The sequence below is a fragment of the Gavia stellata genome, chromosome 4 (assembly GCF_030936135.1).
Source record: "Gavia stellata isolate bGavSte3 chromosome 4, bGavSte3.hap2, whole genome shotgun sequence".
NCBI lineage: Eukaryota > Metazoa > Chordata > Aves > Gaviiformes > Gaviidae > Gavia > Gavia stellata.
The window spans coordinates 11,025,360-11,050,015 of NC_082597.1; the positions used below are offsets into that span (position 1 = coordinate 11,025,360).

General features: G+C 36.4%; 1 protein-coding gene across 1 annotated transcript in view; it reads left to right on the forward strand.

Moving 5' to 3' along the window:
* The window catches only part of PCLO (piccolo presynaptic cytomatrix protein), a 390,072-nt gene that overhangs the window by 325,160 nt on the left and 40,256 nt on the right, over positions 1-24,656 (forward strand). Inside the window, exons 20-23 of the mRNA XM_059817028.1 lie at positions 828-1,022; positions 2,261-2,443; positions 14,856-14,997; positions 18,516-18,583. Of these exons, the coding sequence (XP_059673011.1) occupies positions 828-1,022; positions 2,261-2,443; positions 14,856-14,997; positions 18,516-18,583 (588 nt within the window). The remainder of the gene's footprint in view (positions 1-827; positions 1,023-2,260; positions 2,444-14,855; positions 14,998-18,515; positions 18,584-24,656) is intronic.

Genomic DNA, 24,656 nt, shown 5'->3' on the forward strand with positions numbered 1-24,656 from the left:
GGCATTTTATTTTCTGGAAGTGTCATATTAATATTTTATAGAAAAACAATTATGCTATAGTAATGCATATGCATTTCCAGTCAATGATAACAGGCTGTAGCATATTTTAATTGTATTGGAAATCGGTGGAGCTGATATAGTAGAATTACACTAGTGTTTACAAAAGCAGAATTGATTTCAGTGTCTCCTGCTCCAAGACATTTATCTCTACTTTTTTTTTTATATACTAAGTAGTCGGTGTCCAGTTGCTCACTTAAAACACAGTGTATGTCATATCAAAGCAAAAGCCATCCCAAATAGCATTCAGATGAGAGCCTCAGAGTGGTAAGACTCTGCTCCATCTCCTCTCTATTTCTCTGTGTAATTTTTTGCTAGGGATTGGTGTCTATATAAGATCTATATCTAAATTAGAGGTTAGTATAGAAGCTATTTTAAGTTAGGCTATGGTTTTGACTGGGGCATTCATCAGAATAAAACTGCTTGCATTAGCTAAGTATTCGGTACTGGTGTAAGTGATGCTGGTTAGTCTGTACATACTACAGAACTAGAAAGTGGGAAACAAATTAGTCTTTAGTCTACCCTGTCATTCCACCAATGTGAACCAGCACAGGAGGCATAATTCACAGGTGATAGACACCCAACAGTAAATTGATTATTCCCTGGGCCAGGAACAGTGGGGAAGTAGAAAATGGTGCTTCATAAGAGTTTCCTAATTGTGATATATCCTGTGGCTTTGAATAGCATTGCACAGCTTAATCTTTATTCCTTGTTCTGGATTGTTTGTATTCAATAAGTGCAACAGTTGTGCTTCTTCATTTTCTTGGTAGACATGCAGGTGCCCACCATTGAGAAATCCCACAGCAGTCCAGGGAGCTCCAAATCTTCCTCTGAAGGACATCTACGCTCTCATGGTCCATCTCGCAGCCAAAGCAAAACCAGCGTCACTCAAACTCACCTTGAAGACGCTGGGGCAGCCATCGCCGCTGCTGAAGCAGCTGTCCAACAGCTTCGCCTTCAACCAAGTAAAAGACGCAAATAAATTCCTCAGCATGGCAGCTTAATGTTCATCTGTTGCCTTTTTCCCTGCTGTCCTTCCCTTTTCAGCTATTTTTTTTCTGTTCTTGGCGCACTGTGCTCACTCTGTTCAATGTCTTCCTTTGTGTGCCTGTGTGTGAATACATATAATTACAATATACTCTTGTATTTAGAAGTCTTTTATTTATTTATTTTAATTTATATAGATTGCAGTGAAACTGGCTGTTTCTCCATCAGTCCCTTCACTCATGGTCCATGATGTTCCATGGTTGTGCATGACTCACAGAGAATTCTGTTGTGTGGTGGTGTTTTGATGTCACTAAATAACTACCAATGAAATAATCAAAACCTGCAGCGATGCAGCTGCTAGCTTTTCAAGTTGCACACAAGTACTGAGAGCATGTTAACAACAAGATGTATCTATGAATAGTAATCAGGAAGGACAGTACTATATACACAAAAGAAGATTAAAGTTAAAGAAAAGAGGTTTTTAACTATATGGCTGAGATTTCTATTTTTGAAAGATGACTGTAAATATCTAATTTTTTTGGGAAAGGAAATATAAGGTAACCTTAATATCTCAGATAAAATCATGTTAATTATGAGCAGAACAGCTGTAGGCAAAAACATTCAACACATTATATGCAAAATCATTAAACAGGCAAAGCCATTAGCAACATCAGATTTCAACAGTGTTATCAAGTTAGCAAAGTCAAAGGGAGTTGAGAGCTGAGTCAGGTGTCATAGTCAGTTCAATTTTTCTAGTAATTTTTGTGCCACGGATTGATTAAGGGTCAAGATAGATTTCATCTGACAACTTTAAATAGATTAATAAATTAAAACTTTTCCATTCAAAAGGATTGCTCTCCAGAGTATACTTCAGACCAGTATCTGATTGCTAGTTGAGGGTTTAATTGATGGCAAATTAAAACTCTGACTGTGGAATCACTGTGTTTGTCTTCAGGATTTGTTGATATGCCATAAACTTGCCATGGTATAATGCAAAAACCAGGGGAAAATTATTTCCCTTGTCTTCACCATCATTTATAAAGAAACAGCCAGTTTTAATAATGTTTAATGCTGTGCATGTGGTGTCTCTTTGGTGTTTGAAAACACTACTTATTTAAATACAGAAAAAAACACTTCTGTTTGCATGAATAACATTTAAGCTGGTTCCATCTGAGGATACATACTCTGGGTTTCCATTTCACCCACACTGCCACAGCAGCACATAAAAGCGGTCAGTCTAATCATGCCAGGAAGCAGCACAGACACAGCATAGCAGGAGTCCTCCCTATTCAAAGAACTCAGTCTGACAATCTGCCTCCACCAGCCAATGACAACAAAGACCAAAGCCAACTAGCCCTCAGGAAAGTGATGTCTGATGGACCAGTCAAGCCTGAAGGAGGTGAGCAGAAAGACATGGTTAAGAAACCAACCACATCCCAAATCCTTCTTGCCATGTCTACTAATTCATTGCGATATTTAATTATTTATTTTACCCCTCCATTAAGTGCTGTAAGTGTTAACATGACTCAGGAAATCTGCTTGATTTTTCCACATCAGCGCATAAATCCATAATGAAAAAACTGTGCTAAGAAACATTACAAAACAACAAACGTGTGCACTTCCATTCCACTGGAAGACTTAGACTTCCATTGAAAAATGGTATAGCTTTGCTCGTGTTGCTGCCTAATAAAAAGCATGTATCCAAGTTGGTCTGCTTAAGCATGACTGAACATTTCTTGTACTGTGAAAAAAAGCTAATTGCACATTTTTGTTTCTGGAATTTTAATTGGAACATTAACTATTTCTTTTTCCTCTCCCAACATAGTTGTTATGTCAAAAGTCATTAGCATAGATAATTTTTCAAACCGCCAGTGGAAAGGAAAGGAGTTTTGATCCATGTATAGCTCAATCTCATGATAACTTTCTTATCAGCCTCTTAAAAAATTATTTCTACCTGTAGGCACCTGTACATCAAACCTAAATACCACACATCATCAATTTATCCCCTCATCACAAATAAAGAGCCAGAATCTCAGTTGGTTCAGATTGGCACTGTTCTTTTGATTTCTGGAGCATTTTGCTTGTTTCCATGGAATCTGAGGGATTATCCCAATAAACTTACAGACTGGACTCCCAGATCTCCTCTTGTGCTGTAATCCCTTCCCAAGCTTCACTGAAGGTTTTTCTGTCAACACCATTGCACACTGTGGACAATACAGATTGGCTGAGAAGGTTGTAGGAGAGAAAGAGGGAATGATACTTCAAACAATATACCCGATAGGCAACAAGTCATTAAGAGAACTAGTGTGATGTTAAAACAGCTAATTAATAAGGGCAAATTTAACAAATATTTTTTAACATTGTATTTAGAAATAACACGTTGTTTCTTATGAGACCTTCAAGAACACTTCCATAAATATATCTGTTTACACACATGTGTGCATCCACCCACATACATATTGTCTCACTCTACAGCTCAACTCCAGACACTCAGTTCAAGCAGAGGCCAGAGGATATCATGGTACTAGTTCAGGCATCATGACTGAAAGGCCCATCCTATTCCTGGGATGTATACCATAGAAATCTAATTCTGGAAGGAATGTCCTATGAGGAGTGACTAAGGACTTTGGGTTTGTCTAGTTCAGAGAAAAGGAGGCTGACAGGTGGCCTCATTGCTCTCTACAGCTTCCTGAGGAGGGGAAGTGGAGAGGGAGGTGCTGATCTCTTCTCCCTGCTATCCAGTGATAGGACTCATGGGAATGGTTCAAAGCTGCGCCAGGGGATGTTTAGGCTGGACATTAGGAAGAGTGTGGTCAAGCACTGGAACAGACTTCCTAAAGAGGTGATCAATGAATGCCCCGAGCCTGTTAGCATTTAGCAGGCATTTGGACAATGCCTTCAATAACACGCTTTAACTTTTGGTCAGCCTTGAATTAGTCAGGCAGTTGGACTAGATGATCATTGTAATTCCCTTCCGACTGAAATATAATATAATATAATATAATATAATATAATATAACATAATATAACATAACGTAACATAGCATAACATAACATAACATAACATAACATAACATAACATAACATATAATAATTATATTATATTACATTACATTATATTATATTATAAATCATGCTTATGATCTTTTGAGGCGTCATGTCTGTAGAGATTTATCACAGATTTATCACAAATACTTGTAGTCCTCTGATGCCTTTTGGCATAGACAAGAAATGCTAAAACATTTTGCTTGTGATATGAGGTTGAATCGGGGTTCACATACACTTTTATGATAAGTAAATAGCTAGGCTGTGGGCTTCAAGTACCCTTGCCACTGAACTGTTATGCTAGCTTCTCTACTTTTAAAATTGCAAAATGGATATGTACCAATATGCATTTGGCTCACCAATATTAGAAGCATCATAGAGAGTTATGGGAATAAGAGCCCACTTTAATATCATTAATATATAAGTGAGGTTAGAGCACTGTGAAGAGACGTGGTACTTTTGTCTTTTTACTTCTGACAAATATACACAATGCATGGTCACCTACACAAAGTTTACAAGTCTGGTTTCAGATCTGTGAGAAGTTTTGGCTTCTTCTTATTGTACCAAAACTAGTTTGTCCTAATTTATTCATATGAGGTGGGGCAATAATTACCATTTCGAGGTAAATGGATCTCATGCATTTCAGCAGGAACAGAAAGCAAGATTAGTTAACTGCAGTTTTGTGGAGTATATAAGTAAAACGAGAAGAGACTCTGACCTTGAGTAGAAAAAGCACCAAGGATACTCAAAACAGCTTTCAGTTTATGGAGTTCTTTGTGGGAGAAAGAGGAGATGAAGGAAGGAGAGGTTTCCCCTGTAGTTCAAAAATTCTGAAAGTTAAGACTATTGTGAACAATGAATATTAGGGCATCATCAGTTTGCAAGTCCATTCCTACAGGGATGCTGCATGGTTGTGGTACTGACCCTCATTACAGCCTACTTTGTTGGCGTCTGGAAAAGAACCCATTATGAACTGCATTTATGGACTGGAACAGTCATCTTGGCAAGTTAGTAATTTTTTGCCACTAAATCTCAAAGCCCTTTAATAAAGAAGCCATTACAGATAATCCACAACATTATTATTATTTTTTACCACAGTTATTTCTCTGTGAATTTATTAAAGAACAGCACCTTTTAGAACAACTGTTTGGTTTTTTCAGCCCAAGCACACAAGATAGTAGTAATCTAGCAAGATTTCCCCAAGGGTGATGGGAAAAATTCTATTCTGTGAGTGATCATCAGTCCTTCTCTACCTAAGAGAATCCTCAGAAAGTTTCCTCCTTTAACCTAGTCTCTCAATAGGTTCTTTTTTTTTTTTTCTTGAATTGAATTGGCACTTGAAAAAACAAAACACAACAAGAACCCTCAGTCATTCTTAGAATGCCCCAGAGAAATCTTTCTCTACTTCTGAGTCCTAGGACCTTTCCTATTGGATGTATTTTGTCAGTTATTAATTGTATGTCTGATGAGAAGTAAAAAGGAAATCATAAACAAAACCAGCACCCATGGTATACTTATTATATTTGGTGAATGTAAAGGACTTGCATCAATTTAAGTTTATTGGACTAAACTATTTCTGTATTTATTTTAAACAGTAAAAAATGTATTTTAATCAATCTTTTTTAAAATTAAGGTGAAGCTACAACAGAAAACATTGGTCTTTGTTCAGCACTTTTGTAAAATCCAATATTCAACTACAGCATTTAATTCAAAATAAACCCTGAAGTATAATTTCCTTGTTGCCTGTGAGAGATAAGAGTGTGATCTGCAAAGAAACCAATTGCATAATACACATTCCCATCACACCCCTCAGAGAGGAAAAATAAAATTTCAGAGCCAACCCTTTGAAGGCAGAATTTGCAAGGTATCCAAGCCAGAGGAACAGAGCAGTGCCTAGGTTTGAGTTAATTTAATTTTGTTTGTGAGAAAAATCTGAATCATTGCCAATTACACATTCACATAAAATTAAGCACATTCCTTTCAACATAAATCTGTGTATTAAGGTTTACCCACCACATGAGTCAGTTTTAGAGATGGTGTAAATCATTCCACCTCCTTTTAAGTCAGTAATTTTTCCCACAGAAAGATCTTTCCATTATATGGAATTTATTTAGTAGGTCACTTATGTTTTAAATACAATAAATGATTTTAGAGTTCTTCAGATATTTGAACACTTAGAGATACTCTGATGATAATCACCAGATCTCTGGACTGCAATATAGTTTTTTACTGATTTTATATAAAAGGCCTTTTCAAAGCTAGTTTATAGTTTTAAAAGAATGAACTACATGCTTTAGTTTTAATAACTTCCAATAAAGTGAATAAGAAAGACAAGGAACAGCAAAATTCCCCTTCATCGTCCGTGTGAAGTAGAAAGGTGCACCAGCTCTGCCTCACTAGAATAGAAAGTGTCATTTCCAGTGAAATAAGAAGTTCAGAGCACACACAAAAAAAAAGTGTTCCCCATATAGTCAGCATCTATCTACATAACTGGTCATTTTCTAAAGTACAGTTTTATAGGGAGCTGTGGTGTCTACAGGGGTGTTCTAACATATCTGCTTAATGGGTAAAATTCAATGGGCTTGTCCTTATTTGCAGAGGAAGAGGTGCCAGTTTTGTCCCAAAAGGTACAATGATTGTACAATGAAAAACCAATTCCTTTATTACATAAGAATATTGAATGGTCAACAACAAAAAAATATTTTATGACCAAATAAGAGAATTCCTAAAAAATTATTTTGATTCTTCCTAGGATCTTTGGATAACAGTAAATTAATATTTAAATAGCTAAGCAGATGATTTTAAGCCTCAACATCATTGTAGTCCTATGCATTATTCTATCCTTTCCAACAGACACTCATGAACGAGAAGCTACAAGCCAATACGCTGTTGCTTCAACATCATATGATGATGGATGCCATATGCACCTCCTCTTTTATTTGGCACACATTAAAAAAACAACCAAACAAGCAAACAATCTGCCAGGAGAAAAGCACTGCTAGACTCTTGAACTGGATTAGTTAGGAGATGTTAAAGATCTAGAGAAAATACTATGTGTTTCAGTTAAATGTCCAAACATAACTGTTAAATTAGCATTTAAGGTAATACAGACAATATATTTCTACAGCAATTTTTGTCTATTTATCCTATATTTTTTTACTCAATAATAGAAAAGGGTTTTTTAACCCCAAACCTCTGGGAATTTAAAATCACAACATTTTCTGAAAACCTCCAAATCCAATGCAGGTACCCAGAACCTATTTCCTTCTCCCATCTCATAGAGAACATTTCATCTTTTACATTGTAAATTTTCCATTGTAACACAAAAGGTTTTTTGTGATATCCTAAGAGAAAACTGCTTTCCAAATAGTTGTGTCAAGGGATTTTACTGGTCAGAGGGAGGTCTACTGTCAGAGCTAATACTGTTAGCTAGAATATCTAGAGTAGACTGTGCATCAGCATTTTCACAATTGTACCCAAATGAGCCTGTCAAGTTTACACCTCTCAAAGACCTCTGGTTTAAAACACTTCAGTTCAAAAGGCAGCATACCTGCTTTTAACTCCCTTGGTCCAAAAACTTTGGCAAAAGTTCACTTAAGTGTCAGCATAACAGATTAAAGCTACACAGAAATGTGATGTGATCTATGTACCAAGATATTGCTAGCACTGTAAAATCCATGATACAGGTCTGAGCCAGCACTGTGTAGTTTCTAGCCACTTAGCTGTAAGAATTAAAATTGACAGGAATTTTCCTTATCACTAAGTTCTATTTACTGGCATTAGCAACAATGTGGAGTGAAAGGAAATGAATTCCTAGGTTCTATAAATCTTTTGGATTGGATATGATTGTGGATTTAAATACCTGCTTATTTGGGGTCCCTTTAGGTCTATACCTATTTTCACACTTTTAATAAGCAATGCCATGTTTTAATTTCCTATTTCTTCACACTTTAAATAATTTACTGCCCAAAGCTGTTTTATGCCTACCTTCACTAGTCTCTTAATTTCCAAGTTAAATGAGCCTTCATATTGCTACAAATAAGCCATTTCCAAGAATCATTATCAAAACAAGAACGGTTTGTCCCCACTCTCTTCAGACAGCAATAATCTGAGGCTGTCTTTTGAGTCTTGTTTCAGTCTAATAGCTGGCACATTTTGCTTTGGCTATTCCTGCTATTTACCCTTCCACCATTTTAAGCTGACATGTAATTTCAGGAAATTGCTCAGATTCTTCATTTGATAACTCTTATTTCAAAAGTCTATTAGATGGTAGCCTAACCCTACGGAGCGCATGGAAGAAAATTATTTCATCAGAATTGCTTTGCTGGGTAAAGAAATGCCATTGCTACAGTTTAAGATGAGAGCTGTTCTGCCATTACTCACTTCAAATGGTAAATTGCTCTGTAAAGAGTTGTGTTGAAATTTCACAGAATATCACTGCTCAGTGTGCGGTCAAAGCTGTGTCTAATATACAAATGTGGCTGAAATGGGTGAGATCATAGTCTAAAGTACTGTTCAATCTGAGGAAGAGTGAGGAAAAGAAACTATCAGAACTGACCTGATGTATATGCCTTTGATCACTAGTTAGTTATGTATCCCCATTCTTGCCAGTTCACAAAAGATGCAACTAGCAGTCCCAACAAGAGGGTTTTACGCTGCAGAACCTTATGGAGCAAGCCTGAGCAGCACTTGGTTTCAGCGCTAGCAAACCCTTCATTAAAACAGGGAAACTGGCATTTGGGGGCAGTTCGAGGCTGGAGCTCGTGAAACACAAGGTAACGGAGAGTGAAGAGTAGACAAGCTTCTGCCAGAAGATGCTGTGTGCGACATGCACAGTCTGTTGGTCAGCAGATAACTACCTGGAGCAGATCGGTGATTTCACCTGCTCCCATGGGCTTACATCTCTTTGAGAAGACTCAGCATGATGCTATCAGCCCTTTTCGTCACCCAGAGTTTCTCACAAGACTGCCGGTTATAAAGAACAATTGTTTTTCAAGCAATTACAGGCAAAGTCTCCAAACTTAATCCTGAATGCATACTCAAAAGCATTTTTCCCTCCTCCCGTTTGGTTTACAAATAGAACTGTCTTTCCCAATGTGTTTTGGCAGCTGTATTTCTGCTTCTAGACGGATACCTGAAAAGGGGAACTTCTACAATTTAATCCCCAGGAGTAAGTTCTGCTTGAGTCTGTTCTTCTTTTATCCACAGGAACCACAGAACAGCATAGGCCCATTTTTCAAATTTAAGTCTTTAAAAAAAAATATAAAAAGAAGTCCACTCACTAGAAGAATGGCTGGAGTTGCTGACAGTGCAGGATTGTTTCCATTTTGCTCCTGACTGATTTGACAGTTCATGGCTATAGGTCTTGTGTGAATTATCTATCATCTCCCTTATGTTAGGTTTTTAAACAGCATCTTCTTTGTTGTAAAACCAGATTTTTCTGAAAGATTAAGTGAAATCATATGGCTTCCATTCTTTCCTTTCTTATTGATTTTAATACAATATCTTCTTTATAATAAGGCATGACTTACATGTTTTCCTTGGTTATAAAAGTTGATTTTCTAACTGAGTCCAGAAGCCAAACCATAAGCAAAACCATATTTTTGCCACAGATGCATTCAACTAATATCATGCTAAGAGTACTAATTAAAAAAAAATTAAAAAATAAATTTAAAAAAATGGAGCTAAAAGGTGAGACCAATTTTCTCAATTTTCTTGAGTCAGCAATTCTTTTCCAAGAAGGCATAAGGGAATATGCAGACAAATACCATTCTGTCAAAGGAAAATTTTTTTTTTCCTGAAAACAGTACAGAGTGCAAAAGGTATCTGGCTAACCATTATCTCTTTTTTTCCTTGGAAAACCCTGATCCTATGCCAGGGATAACATTATGATCCACTTTCTTAGGATCTGAAAGAATTCCTGTAAGCAATTGAGAACTCTTCCAACTCATTTATGTATTATTCACTGGAATGGTTGAACTGAAACGTTTGCTCATGCCAGCCTGTACAACAGACAGTAAAACAGTGTCACTCAGAGGCAGCATTAACACCACATTGCTAGCTACTAAATATGACATGTCTAACCATCAACACACCTTCCAAGTAGAACATTCTACTCATTGGGGGAACTACCAGCTAAAATAGGATTAGCAGATGAAAATGAAATCAAGCTACAGCAACAGCTTTGTATAGTAGAATCATAGAATCATAGAATGGTTTGGATTGGAAAAGACCCTAAAGATCATCTAGTTCCAACCCCCCTGCCATGGGCAGGGACACCTTCCACTAGACCAGGTTGCTCAAAGCCCCATCCAACCTGGCCTTGAGCACTTCCAGGGTTGGGGCATCCACAACTTCTCTGGGCAACCTGTTCCAGTGCCTCACCACTCTCACGGTGAAGAATTCCTTCCTAATATCTAATCTAAATCTACCCTCTTTCAGCTTAAAGCCATTACCCCTTATCCTATCACTACATGCCCTTGTAAAATTTCCCTCTCCAGCTTTCTTGTAGGCTCCCTTCAGGTACTGGAAGGCTGAAATAAGGTGTCCCAGGAGCCTTCTCTTCTCCAGGCTGAACAATCCCAACTCTCTCAGCCTGTCTTCATAGAAAAGGTGTTCCAGCCCTCTGATCATCTTCGTGGCCCTGGGGCCACGCCCCCATGCGAGCGGGGACTCGCTCCCACAGGTCCATGTCCTTCTTATTTTGGGGGCCCCCAAGCTGGACACAGTACTCCAGGTGGGGTCTCATGAGCATGGAGTAGAGGGGGAGAATCACCTCCCTCAATCTGCTAGTCAAGCTTCTTTTGATGCAGCCCAGGATACAGCTGGCTTCTGGGCTGCAAGCACACATTGCTGGCTCATGTTGAGCTTTTCATCAATCAACACGCCCAAGTCCTTCTCCTCAGGGCTGCTCTCAATCCATTCTCCACCCAGCCTGTATTTGTGCCTGTATCCGTGCACTATTTCAGGGGAAGTAGCTCATATTATAGTTTTAAACTTTCATTTCCTATTTCTATTCTTTGTAGCCTAATGGCTGGACAGCCCAGACATCATTGAAGTTACAATCCTTAAAAAGTGCCAAGCACCTGATAAACTGTGTAAACAGTTCATGTAGAAGAGGCTGGAGGGGTGAAGGGATATCTCCTCTCTCCCAGAAAGAGGCCAAGTGATGATGTTGGGTAAAGATCTTCAGTTAAGCTTAGTCTCTTCCATCTGCTGAGTCCTGAAGACTCTTTTCTTTCTTCTAAAAATTGCAAGATTTCAGCATTATATGTAATTGACAGCAAGACCGTGCATATGAGAAGTATTATTTTTTTTTTCTAAGAACCAGGAAATAAATTGAAAAACCGAAGGAAGCAATGGAAAATATATCTTCCATGCTCTGTATAATTAATATTCAAATGATGGCAATTGCCTTTGCCCAATTTCCTATTCAGATAGACGTTGTACATTTAAGTAAAGCAAGACTACACCTTGCAGTATCAGGCAGCTCTGTGATACCGGAAGAGAATACCCAATCTTTGGACCAAAGTGAATCCATAAGATTCTCTACAGACCAAGGCACCTTCTGCCAGAACTTTGATGTCAAAACCTGAGAATTTAGGCATTTTCTAGTGTAGGCAACTGTAAGCAGAAGCTCTGTAACTCAGAAGTGAATCTGCCCTAATCTCACTTTAGTTACTTGTCCTTTATGTGGATAGGAACCTAACTGGTCAAGCAAGGTGGCAATTGCTCTGACATTTATAGGGCTTCACAGACCTTACATAGGCTAGTAAGACTAGAGGAGTACCACACTGAACTCAGCCTTTCCTGTTAAAGTTCCTGAGGCAACATTTGCATTTGTTCAAAGAGAAAGGGCAAGACTGCAAATGAATGTACAAACTTGCACATGAGAGCAGGGAACAAGTTCTAACTCTCAACTTAGAGTACAAATCTAACCATGGTTATTCTAACTCTCAAACATAATACTGCCTGGCAGCAGGCATCGCCACATCTTCAGAACTTGAACTTTCCTATATAACCAGCAGCAGAAGGTTAGAGGTTTAGTTTTATCTGTAAAAATACAGATATACAGAAAATGTGGGTGTCTTATGAGTTATGGAGGAGTTCTCTGTATCCAGATTCTTAATTTGAAACAAAACCAGCTGTAAATCTAATTGTGGATTTCATCTCTTGTCACAAACCGATGCTGTAGTTCATTACTTTCATAGAGCAGACAGGAAAAAAAAAGAATAACACTGAACTTTAGAATTTTCAAAATCCAGTCATGAATCTAAACTTGGACCCATTATAGCCATTCACCAAGAGATCTTATGGGAAAAAACATCAATATAGAAAAAGATGTAAATTAGTGAAAACAGTAGAGAAACTAAAAATACAGCATACTGAATGTATCATCAGGATACAGCTGTTTCAAAAGAAACAACTATGTTTTGATTATAAATAGATGTATCAAAACTTCTAAGCCATTTATAAAGGCTTAATTCAAGCTTTTCTGGCTTGAACTAAATTCTGGCTTCTTACTGGTTTTAGAAAACCACCAGTAAAGATATAAGAAATTACTTCAGGCACTAGCTTTTACAGCAAAGTCAATAAAAATAAAAGCCCACATATGAACCACCCTTTCAGCCACGTGTTATAGCGGAGATGTGTGCTACACTAAGCAAATTCATGCCTAAGGGAAGGACTAAAGACACTTTTTTGTGCTGGCACAGTACTGTCTTGGCTTCCATGGGTTTTGCAGATGTGTGGCTTTCCTGATTATCCTCACCTATAAGGCATTTGTCATGCCATGGCAAAAAAACCTCCAAACCAAACCAAAACCACCCTCAGAATCCCAAACAACAGAAGTCATACAGGTCACACAAACACTATGAGAACTGAGGTTACGGTTAATTTGGGACCAGCATGAGATAGCCCCAATACAGGCTTTTGAATACAGGGCAGCTGGCATAATGTGCTGTGAAGGAGAGCTTGATCTTTCTTCTCTGAAATCTCGCTCTTGCCCAATATTTCCAAACAGCAGTTTCCTGACATGTCACCATAGTCGTAGGAATTCGCACACAGTACCACAAGCTGAAAGTGATAGAGCAACCACTGCTTACAGCTGCCTGAGCAGAGCACACTGCTGTGCTCTGGCTGTCTGTGCTGGAAAAGACATGGATGGCTTTCCTTATAGATGAGATACTGAAAGTATCTGTTAATAATGCTATGACTTTACAGTTTATTAATTTATATTAGCATCCAAGAAGATAGCCTATGATCAATATATAAGAACATGAAATAGAGCTAAACAATATTTTTGTCTGAAAATAATTTAGACTGACAGATTCCTTCTCTGGCTGTAGGCATTACTGAAACAGATGAGGCTAATAGAGTTTAAAAAAAAATGTTGTGTGACAGCTCAGTTTAGCAGTGAAGAATCACTTTGCAGGGTAAGAGTTCTGTCTTAACTCACAGTTTGGCCCAAGGACTGATGATATGTGAATTGCTTCATTCCTCTCTTCTAGTTTCAATTATTAATCTGTTTTTGCATTACATCTGAGAAGTGACACTCAGCTTCCTGGTCCCACATCAGGCAGCATGAAGCAGTCTTCACCAAAAATATTATTCACTCGGTGAAACATAAATAATATTGGTTGCCAGTTTAAGGCAAGATGCCATTGGGACTCTGGCTCTTATTTGAAGTAATTTCCATTTAGATGTTTGGTTTAAAGAAGAACGTCTTAACTGCTTGCATTAGACTTTCACAGTTCACCGAAATAACATAAAACTTCATTAAGTCTTCACAGAAAAATAACTTTACAAAAAGTATTTTTTAGCTTCAGTATATCTGCTCAGTCAGTTGGAATAGATGAAACATGACAATAGTAGATGTAGAAGAGGACATTTAACAAAAAAATTCCAAAAATCTGTATTAATATTCCCAGACAATTGTGTTATTCAAGAGGAGAATAGCTACTCTACTGTTCCTTTATTAATTATTATGTTTAATGTCACTGTGTCCTTTTTTGTTTATATTTCTCAACTTGCTAAAGGCTGAATACCAGAAGATTTGTTCATGTAGTATAATAATATCCAAAACACAAAATAAGGCATCTGAAGTAAAAATAACATATGCTGGTGTACATATTCTACACCAAATGGCTTTAAACAAGATTAGGGCATCTCCCATCAAAATACGTGCATTAAAATTCTAGGTATGTAGTAACAGAGATCCAGATGGGTAGAAGCAGTTGAGAAATATAATGCAGTAGCTGTGTTATGTCTGAAGAGGGGTGCAGGTCTTCATACAGTCTCTGTGACTATAGATGGTGTACCTAATTTCCTTTCAGCTCCCTCTCCTTCTCAAAATCACCAAATGCAAAGAATGTTTCATGAGGAATATGAGGAAGGCCCACTGGGACTTTCATTTTTACAAGATTACATATGAAATGTTTTAGATGAATAACTGGTTTTCTGTAGCTTTAATCAGAAAAGCAGTGTTACTCAATCTAACCCATTATTTTTTTTCCTTCAGGCTGTTGATTTGAACTATTAACATGACTGGAGAAAAAATGTGGTGGTATACTATTTGGTTTAGAACACCTCATTCTATGTGAAAATAAACATCATCTACAAAAGATGATAATGCAATAGTGGAATGTAAAGTAAAAAAGTAAAAGCATTTGCAGCATGTGATTTTGATAAATGACATTTTTTCTTAACACGGATGGTACTGATGTCTTACAAGGTTTTTGGTAACCCACTGTTCCCGCCCTGTACAGCAAGGTCTACTAATCACCGGCCTGCAGAAAGTTCTGTCTCCACTGGCTCTTCAGCCAGTAGTTTTGGCAGTGGATACAGCATGGATAGCGAAGGCAGCAGCAGTGCCACAGGAGAGAATAATCTATTTCCCATCCCAAGAATGTAAGGCTTTTGCTTTAATATACTGTATCCTCCGTGCACTATGTATTGCCCTTTCACTTGCCAGTCATCTTCTTAAGTAGCTTGCTCTGCAGGCTTGAGTTACACAGTAGAATAGCAGCTAAAGGGGGAGAATTTTTCAGAGCTTGTATTTTCATTCTGCTTTGTTGAATACTGAATTATTAATAACCAACCAAACCTCTGCCTCAGGCTCATGAATTTATTGCTAACATACTGGAGAGGTGCAAGTCTCAGCCTTTGATGCAAGTGTGTAGAGGAGGGCTTAGGATGGGTTTTAAAAGTACAACTTAGGCCTGAGAATGCTTAGTTTAAGTTTTCAGATTGACCTCCTTCTCAAAATAGGTGTTACTAGTGCAACTGAAATTCAGATTCTGGATGTAAACCAACTTTCCCTGGGTTTTTAAGGGTTTGAGTAGAATTTCTCAGAAGCTCTTGTTTGGAAGACTTTTGGGAGGGAGTCCCTGTAGGCATTATCAAGCTCCTATCAGTGCAATGATCCTATAAAATGATTTAATTTTCAGCCATTTTACCTGATTAACAACTCCACAGAGAAAATTTTTACCAGTCTTTTTTTCCCCCTCAACTTTGTCAGCATGTACCTTTGTTTCGCAATTTCACTTATATTCCGTCACAGGAAAAAGTAATTGCTCCTGATCAACTTAATGTTTCTGACCTGAATTTTTTACAGATTAACTGTTTTCAAAATATTAGTTTGTTGTCATTGCTCATAGAGTGTCTGCAATAGGTGTTCCATGTTTCTCTCTGGGACACAAGTTTTTGCTTTTCCCCTGCAGTCTTGAATTATTAGTCACAAGAATTTGATATAATCTTCCAAAAAAAAGCTTAAATGAAGAAAAAATTCATTCTCTAGAACTGTGACATTTCTAAGTATTTGTCATTTTCTAAAATAAAGTCCAATGGTATTTGTCTACAGCTGATTAGTGACTAAAAGGAAAATAGACACAAATCTAATATTTCAGTCTCATTTTCAGAATCTAGGAGGACAATGTGAGCTTAGATTGTGGGGTGCCAATCTCCATTGAACTTGTCACTCATGTTGTTCTAGGTTAAAATGGCTTGTATTTCACAGTGGCAAAAAGACAATCTTTAATTGGATTTAACAATCTCAAAAGAAAATTATTTTGCCGTCATTCCTAATGAGAAAAGCAAAGATGCATAAAATCTTTGTTCACAGAGACACAAGATGGAGCTCTCAATAGCAGTTTTTAGTTCACATATGCTAAATTTGAGTCCAAATAGTATCACTTACTGTGTATTATCTAGCAATGTGACATTATCTACAGTTACTTGGTATTTGGCTGACAGATTCACCAGCCTATTAAACTTGAAATCAGCTGCACTTCTATTGATAAGCAGGAAGAAGACTCCACAGCTTCAGCTTTTCTCTTATAGTAATTTGTTCCCATGATTTTTACTTAACTAAATAAAATATATCCAGTCCTCCTATTTTCTGTTAAGGGCTATATTATCTTTTTTATTATGGCATTTTTAAAGTAAAATGTTTATATGCTGATATTAGACAGAGACTTTAAAAGTTTTATAGGACATTTACATAGACAAAAAATGCTTTCTTTTTCATGTTAGTCTCAAGGGCTTTACATGGCAATGTAATGAAAACGAAGGACAAAATTACTGTTTACCATCAGAGACCTTTGGATCATCCCTAGGGAGAATATTTTAAAATAGATACCTGTTTCCATTTTGAATTCTGGATAAAAATTCTTACATATCTGAATACATGTATGATTGAAATTCTAGTCAACATTTGCATTAACACTGGCTTGATAATGACTTCAGGGACTCTGATCTTGCACACTAATTCAGCACATCCATAAGAACACAGCTCACAATTTGGATGTGATGAGTTAAGTGAGCTAAATAATTTAAGTGTCTTGGCATATAAAAACATTTTTGGTTATAAGCTCCCTGTTTAAGTAAATTTTCTGATCTATCAATAGAAAAAGTGTTGGATAGGTCAAGTTTTAAACTCTTTACTCTGCTCCAAATGTTTTTGACCATAGGAACATTTAGTCATGAAGCAAAATAAAAGAATTAAATAGTGACACTGTGGTTTTTGTTTGATGAGGTAATAAATTAGAATACTTGCCAATATTAAAAATTGTTATAACTGTCAGGGGGAATTAATCATTATATACAGTTATACACAGCTGAATAAATCTTGTAAAGTCTTTCTATTTGGGAGATATTTTTTAGAAGACTCTTGTTATCCAGTTGTAATACCCTTGGAAGTTATTCATTATATCAACTATGATAATAACTAGATTCTCTACGCCTTTGTATTGTGTAACCATCTATACCAGAACAATGTCTGTAAATTTGTATTAATTTTGAATGCAAAGGTGAAAAGCAATTGAACAATGTGTAAGGAATCTAACCCCAGGGACAAATAATTCTTGTATCATATTTGTACGACGTTTTATAAAGCATTACCTCACAGAGGAAGAAAAGAATAGCTTTCAGTTAAAATTGCATTTAAAATCACTTTAAAGACTGACATTTTATACTAATTTTTTAGTTCATTGTGAACTTGGACAGCTTCTGTGGCTGCTGTGAAACACGAAGCTGGCTCACTGGTAGCAAAAAACAGCTCTGACCCTTTAACCCCAGAGGAATCGCACGCATCTGAAGATAATGCCTTATATTCTCTATCACAGCATTTCAGAGTCTTAAGGGAGAAAAACAAATAGAAGCACAAACATCTCATAGTGGCAGACATGGTTTTGAGAGTGATTGTAATCATACCTTAGAGCTTGCAACAAGTATGTTTAAAGACAGCTTACATTTTACCTAACTTTTATTGCCTAAAAATAGACATCTAGATTGTAATCCAGGTTCTTTCTACACCCAGTGGAGGAAGATAGGGACCTCCCGAGCATGATCTATTCCACTCACCTTATTTTAAGATTAATTTAAGTCTCAGAACTGAATTGTTTCTTATGCTAAACCTAAACTGTGATGTAAAATCAATCATTACAAGAAGATAATGACAACAAATATGCCTGACTTTTGAAGTAAAGGTATTGTAGACCAAATATCAATGTTGTGACTCCTTATTACATATCTCAGTCATCACCATAACAGGATAAAGTGAGGAGAGGAGCTATGCAGACTGATTAAAGAACCCCAGGCTGATGGGGGACAGGTAGCAGACAGTACCTGATGGCCCCGTTCTATAAAAATGTACGGGTTTAGCAAGATGCGATTGCAGTTGCCTCCAAAAGAGAAAAAAATAATATTCTTAAGTGATCTGTCCGAACAGCAATAGAAAAAACTACCGGCCACTTTATTTTCCTGAATTTAAATACACACACACACACAAACCTTTTTTTTGTTTTTTAGAAATACCTGTGATGCTTGTCTTTTTGTACAGAACCAAGTCTCAGTGGCTTGGGTGTATCATTTTCTTAGACCTCATCTTTTATGATCTTCTTGACAACTACCACCGTATCTTTTAACAGAGGGAAGATGAGCCAGAATGGACAAGAACCAGTAAAGCAGTCGGGAGTAGGATTATCCGATGCAGAAGGTAAAAAGAAATACAAACAACACTACAGTGGTATCCCATGTTTATAGAATCGATATGTTTATTTCTTTTACCTGTTATGCTATGAAAGATTAGCCTATGCTCTCTTTGTATTATAGATTAAGATCCTAACTTTCATTTACCCTAAGGGCCCTTTACAGATAGCACCAATGTAATGAGTCTTCAGTTTAAAAGAGAACAGTGTCTTACCTGTTTATTTAAAGTAATTAAACAGTTAGATTGCAATGAATAATATCTGTCTTTCAATGTTCATTGCTTTTCATAGTATTGGAATAAAAATTACGAAGTATGGAGCTGACTCAATACACATTAAATCAGAAGAAAATGTTCAATGGCTGTCAGGCTCTATTTTTATAACATTTCAGAATATTTACTTCATAAAGTAATTATTAATTGTGTTGGCCACATAAAACATTAAGTTTAAACAAAAATATTAGCTGAACATCAAGCTTGACCGCTGCACTTAGACTATAGTGAATCTGTTATCCGATTGGGAAATCCTGAGTTAATTTTTTCGGTATGAATGTGGTGCTGACAAAGAAGGAGACATTGTAATATTGGAGCTGGAAAGAGCCTGACAGAATGGCTTTAAAAGTTTCATGAGCAATGTGATTATCTCTTTCATGTGTAATAATGGACAACTGCATGAAAATTAAGAGAGTGATTTGTATTGAAGGATATGTTAGGAAAATTCCATTTCCCTTTACATATAAGGTATTTTCTGTCAAGTGTATGTTTCTGTTGACCTCAAATATAAAACTTAATTAACATGACCTTCATTTTATTATTAAAATAATGCTTTTATCATTTTAATGCATTTCAATGAAGCTTTGGGTTTTATTTAATTCATAAATTGAAAATCATATAAACAATTGAAGTTAACTTCATGTTAAGTTCAGCCTTAAAAAATCAACATTTTTCAGGTTTCTGCAATCTGTACACATCAGGAAATAATTGCTGTTGCTATATTTGAGGTAAAAGTAGTCTAATGTTCCACAGATTTGAAGAAATCAAATCAGAATTTGAAGGTAGAATGGTAAATCTGTCTTTTCCAAAGCAAGAATCCTTAACTATGTATAAGCATTCTACTAAATCTTTCAGTACATAGTACAAAAATCCAAATTCAGCTGCTTCAGTTTGTTCAATGGTATTTTAAAGTATTTGAAAAACAAACTATTTTTTTAAAGAAAAAATGGTGGGATGAAAATGGGAAATCAGGAATTTTCCATTTTTACTTTGTCATGATGTGTTTTATACAGAATGATAATTGTAAACAAATAGCTTTTCATCATTTTGTTCATCATAAATTGCCCCTTATGTAAGGTTTTGGATCATAAATTTCAGAACCTACAAATACAAAAAGTTTTAATTTAAAGCTTGTTTCATTCAAAAAAACCCCAGTCAAAGAAACCCAACCAAAAAACTCCTTTTGAAACGTTCTAAAAGATGTGTATATAACATTTGGTCACTAAAACTACTTTTCCAGCCAAAGCTTATCTTCAAAATCTGCAAATAACTCAAGAGCTGAAATTCCCTAATTTTCACTTATGATGCAATTCACCTCTCCTAACTTGAGAACTCTAAGAATTACAACTCCAAGTCTGATAAAATGAGTGGTTCTTACAAAGTGTTGTTTCTCCCCATTGAGAGAAGCTGGGGTGGCCCGCCTAGTTTTTAGTGTCTGATTTCTAGCTGACTAAGATGGGACAGATCAATCTCATATGGTAAATTAAACTAAAACCTGAAAAACAATTCAAGAGCATTTCAGTTTCAGCATGTAAATATAGTTATCTTGCGGGGAAGTAGTTCAGAATTTAGAGGAAATCAAGATTAACTGAGAATTACTTCAGTATTATAGAATTGTTGTGGTATTCTTTTCATAGATGAACAAAAGTGAATGAAAATCTTAAAAGTCTTAAAGATTAAATGATATCTTTTCTGTAGTGCACTTATCTGTGTTGTGGACCTGATGAGCTCTGCAATTAACTGGAAGAAAATATTCCTTCCCATTTTTCATTAATTTGTAGAGAGCTCCCATAGTTGACATTTGTATTCTCATTTGCAAATAAGGATTTAGTGTTATACTTGATACCTTTTAATACTAGTACTATTTTTACATTTTCAAATATTCTTAATGAATAACTACGAAAAGTAGCCTGTGGATTACTCTCTTTAAAACTGTGCAGAATAAATTCAATTGCTTAAACGTGGTTCTACTGCTACTGGAAATGTTTTAGTCATGCAAGTCATTTACACAGGCCTGGCAAATGTGGCAGGGGACTTACAGGAATGAGATCTTTAAGACCAGTAGCTGGAGGCAAAGCAAGGTAGGACTTTCAGATGGCAATGAAACCCGGTTTTTAGGCAGCTGAATCAAAACTGTAGCAACAGGGTTTGGATTCAGCTCACAGGGTATGACACCAAAATTTAGGCATGTACATAAGTGGAATCACCAGGGAAAAATATGCTCCTTTTGTAATTGTTTACCCACTTGAGAAATGCGCTAATGTTTTGTTGGGAATAGTTTTTGTGCTATTAAGTTGTATCAGTTAAATTATAAGTAAATATTGGAAAACAGTACTACTTACTTTGATGATACAACCAAATGGTCAATATAAATAACTGTGAGTATTGCTATGATAATCTTTGTTTCTCTGAACATATCATCTTGTCATATTCTGTATTTTCATACTACTTAATAATATAAAATAATTCAGAGTTTTGTTCTTGGACACTGTGTTACAATTATTTTTATGATATGCACTGTTGCATGCTATCTTACACTGGACATTCTGCCCTGAGCAGATGAAATACTTCATCTTCTTAAACTTCAGTAAATCTTATGATACATATTGTGATCTTCATTGAGTTATGCAAACCATTTCAGAAAGTGCAATATCTTTTGTTTAAAGATTTCTTATGCCATGCTATGGAATATTACAGACATTACAAACAAAAAAAAACAATTGCGTTCCATGTAAGGATTGAAATTAACAATTAAAAGCATATGATTAATATCTTGATTCAGTTGTAGATCATGATTGGTCTATCTGCCCTATGAGACTGCTCAGCCAGTAGATCCCAGATGGTATTTTCTACCTACCAACTATTTGTCCAACTAAGAAATAGATGGGGAAAATTATTTTTGTATATTTCAGAAGTGTGCATTTACTAGGTAATCCCAAGCTGCCATTATTTCTAGTTGAAGACAGACATATAAATATAAATAGTATTTTAACTGAAATAGTTTACTATAAGGAAATTTTGGATCTTCTCATTTTGACCATGCTATATACATGCAAAATATCATTCCTTTAGGATTACAGACATTGAGGTTCATCTCAAACAAAGACTCTTTCAGGAAAGATGAACATGTCAGTAAGCACGGCCTGGCTTCACTCATTCAGTACTCTTTGGAGTGAAAGAGTACTCACAGTGCTTCTGTCATCCTCTGTGCTTGGCCTCATTGTTCTCAGGATTTTCAGTCAGAAAACTGTAAAATTTGTATAGGAACAAAGTGGCTCCCCACCCGCATCTTCCAAGAGAATGGTTTTTTTACCTTTTTCAAAACAATTCCCATGCAGTCTATGTCCTGGATACCAAACACTTCTCTACACAGTTCTGCCATGGCTCAGAGGCTCACTTTCTGACATTTCCAGTGGTCCTTTGAGCATCATCCTCTGAGTGCAGTAAAATGAAGTCCTGTAAGTAAGAAACTCTCTCCCTGTATCAATGACTGAATCTGGTCAGAAAATTGCAGAATATTCTAGTAAAGCCTCTGTAGATGTATTTCCACACCCAAGCAGAAAGAATAGATTTGTACTATTTCAAAATCTAATGATACACACATACTTACTGCACTTCTGCAAGATGATATACTAGCGATATGCACTCATTGTTTACATAACCTTTAATGAAACCTTCCAGGGTTTTCCTTTTTTTACATGCTACGTATTTTCCTGAGTTACAGATTAAAAAAAACCCAACAAACAAGCTCTGTGATAACATCATGCGTTAACAGGGAAATTTTACAATACTGTGATTTTTATTTCATCTATTCGGACTAGTCTAAGCTAAAAAATACCCATTTTTTTTCTTAATTTTTGAGCTTTGTGGTTCATCAGCCTGGATTATAAACTAAGAAATTCAGTTTTAACAGTTTTAACAGCTTCATCGCTTAACTTTGTATTTCATTAATTAAGACCATCCAATCACTTAATGAGAAAAGTGGTTGAAATACCACACAAACCTTAAAACAGGCTAGGAGGTCATTCTAATAACATTTTGGAGGAAAGGTGCATGACCTCTGTGAGTGAGTGACTGGCAATCATTTGACTTGTAAATCTTCCTTTTAGCTTTCTGAATAGTCCTGGTAAAATTTTCATCCATCATGTCTGCATGAAATAGAACCTGGAACAAATTACCTTGCAAACTGTATCACGCTTTCTCTTGAAGGGATGCCCAGGAGTAATATGTGGATTAGCTCTCTCTGGTAAAATAAGGCATGAAACGAACTGACAACACAGGCAAAACTAAACATTGCCACATTCGTCGAAGTAATTAAAACTCAGAAAAAAAATTCCTTCTCCTTTTACTTGCTGTTTAGTTAGTTTAGAGTAACTCTGTTTAAGCCAAAGGACTCGCTGTGGTTTGACTGAGAACAGACTAAGGGTTTGAGACATTGCTTAAAACAACTTGCTGCATCTCCACACTTTAACAATTTAGCATGTTGATTTTTTTTAACTCCAATGTTTGCTACATCAGAACTATAATACTAGTCCTTATGATGATGTTCAGAGAGAAATGGTCTTGATTTTGGACTTTCAACCAGAAAGTTATAAGTAAGAGGAGAAAAAAGACAGATGCAGGAAATTATTAAGGGCTAATCACGATACAGTTACTGAGATTTGCAAATGCTTTTGCCTGCGCACAGATCTGTACTTTGATGTCTTGGTTGCCCAGGCTGAAAATACGGGGTTTACTGCAGATGAGAAACTTTTCTTGCAGTTATCTGTATCATTTCACAAAAAAAAGAGGACTGTGAGATCAGATTAAAATATGATGCTTAATATTCATGAAGGAGGTTATAATTAGAATTGAACTTCTTGCTGGATTAAAATTAAGGTAAATTTTATTGCCCTTGCACAAGCAATGGTGACTTTGAATGAAAACACTGAGATCGGGAAAAATGTAGGAGAGCGATCAGGTTAAATATTAAATTTATATAACTTTGGGATCATCTGAGACTTTCCTTCTTTCATAATCAAGACTAATTTGTAACTTTGTAGTTATTAGCAGGTAACTTCTGTGGAACATAACCTCACCTTAGGTCATCTAACATGAATACCAGAAAGACATATTTAGCTGTTTTTCCCTCACAAGCATTTTTCTCTTTAACTGTTCTTAAACATTAAAAAAAAAATTAGAAATGAAGCAAGCATTACGACAGTTATAGACACTTCTGCCACAAAGGTGCATAAGGGAAATATCCAGTCACTTGTTTTAAATGTTTGGAATAAGTTCTTTTATATTTAATGGAGAAGCACTGTACTTTAGGAATGAAAATGCAAAAAAATGTGATAAACAGACTCTAAGATGGATGTTCTGGGTTTGGACAAGAGGGATTTGCATTAATTCATGGAAGGAAGCAGATTTTCTGCTGGTTTGATGGCAAAATTAGTGAATTCCCATTCTGGGGGAGTCCTGAGAGGCTCATGCTGGAGGATATCTGTCTTGGAAGGAGAGAGGCGAAGGTGTCCCCCTGCTACCTCAGCAGCCCTTGGATACCAGGGTGCTACAGGAGGAAAGTCAACCTTGCTGTAAAATAGACAAATACCAGTTATCATCCTGATAGCAGCCAGTTACAGGCAGCAAATTATTTCTGGTGTGCCTCCAGAGCCCCGCAGCAGTGAATAGAACTATAGAATAGAACAAAACACAACCTGCAAAATTAGTAAAGTGGGAGGCAGTTTAGACAGAGCTTGTGTTTGTTACGTTACTCAAAGATGAGTTAACTGAGAGCAGCCCTGCAGAGAAGGACTTCGGGATACTGGTG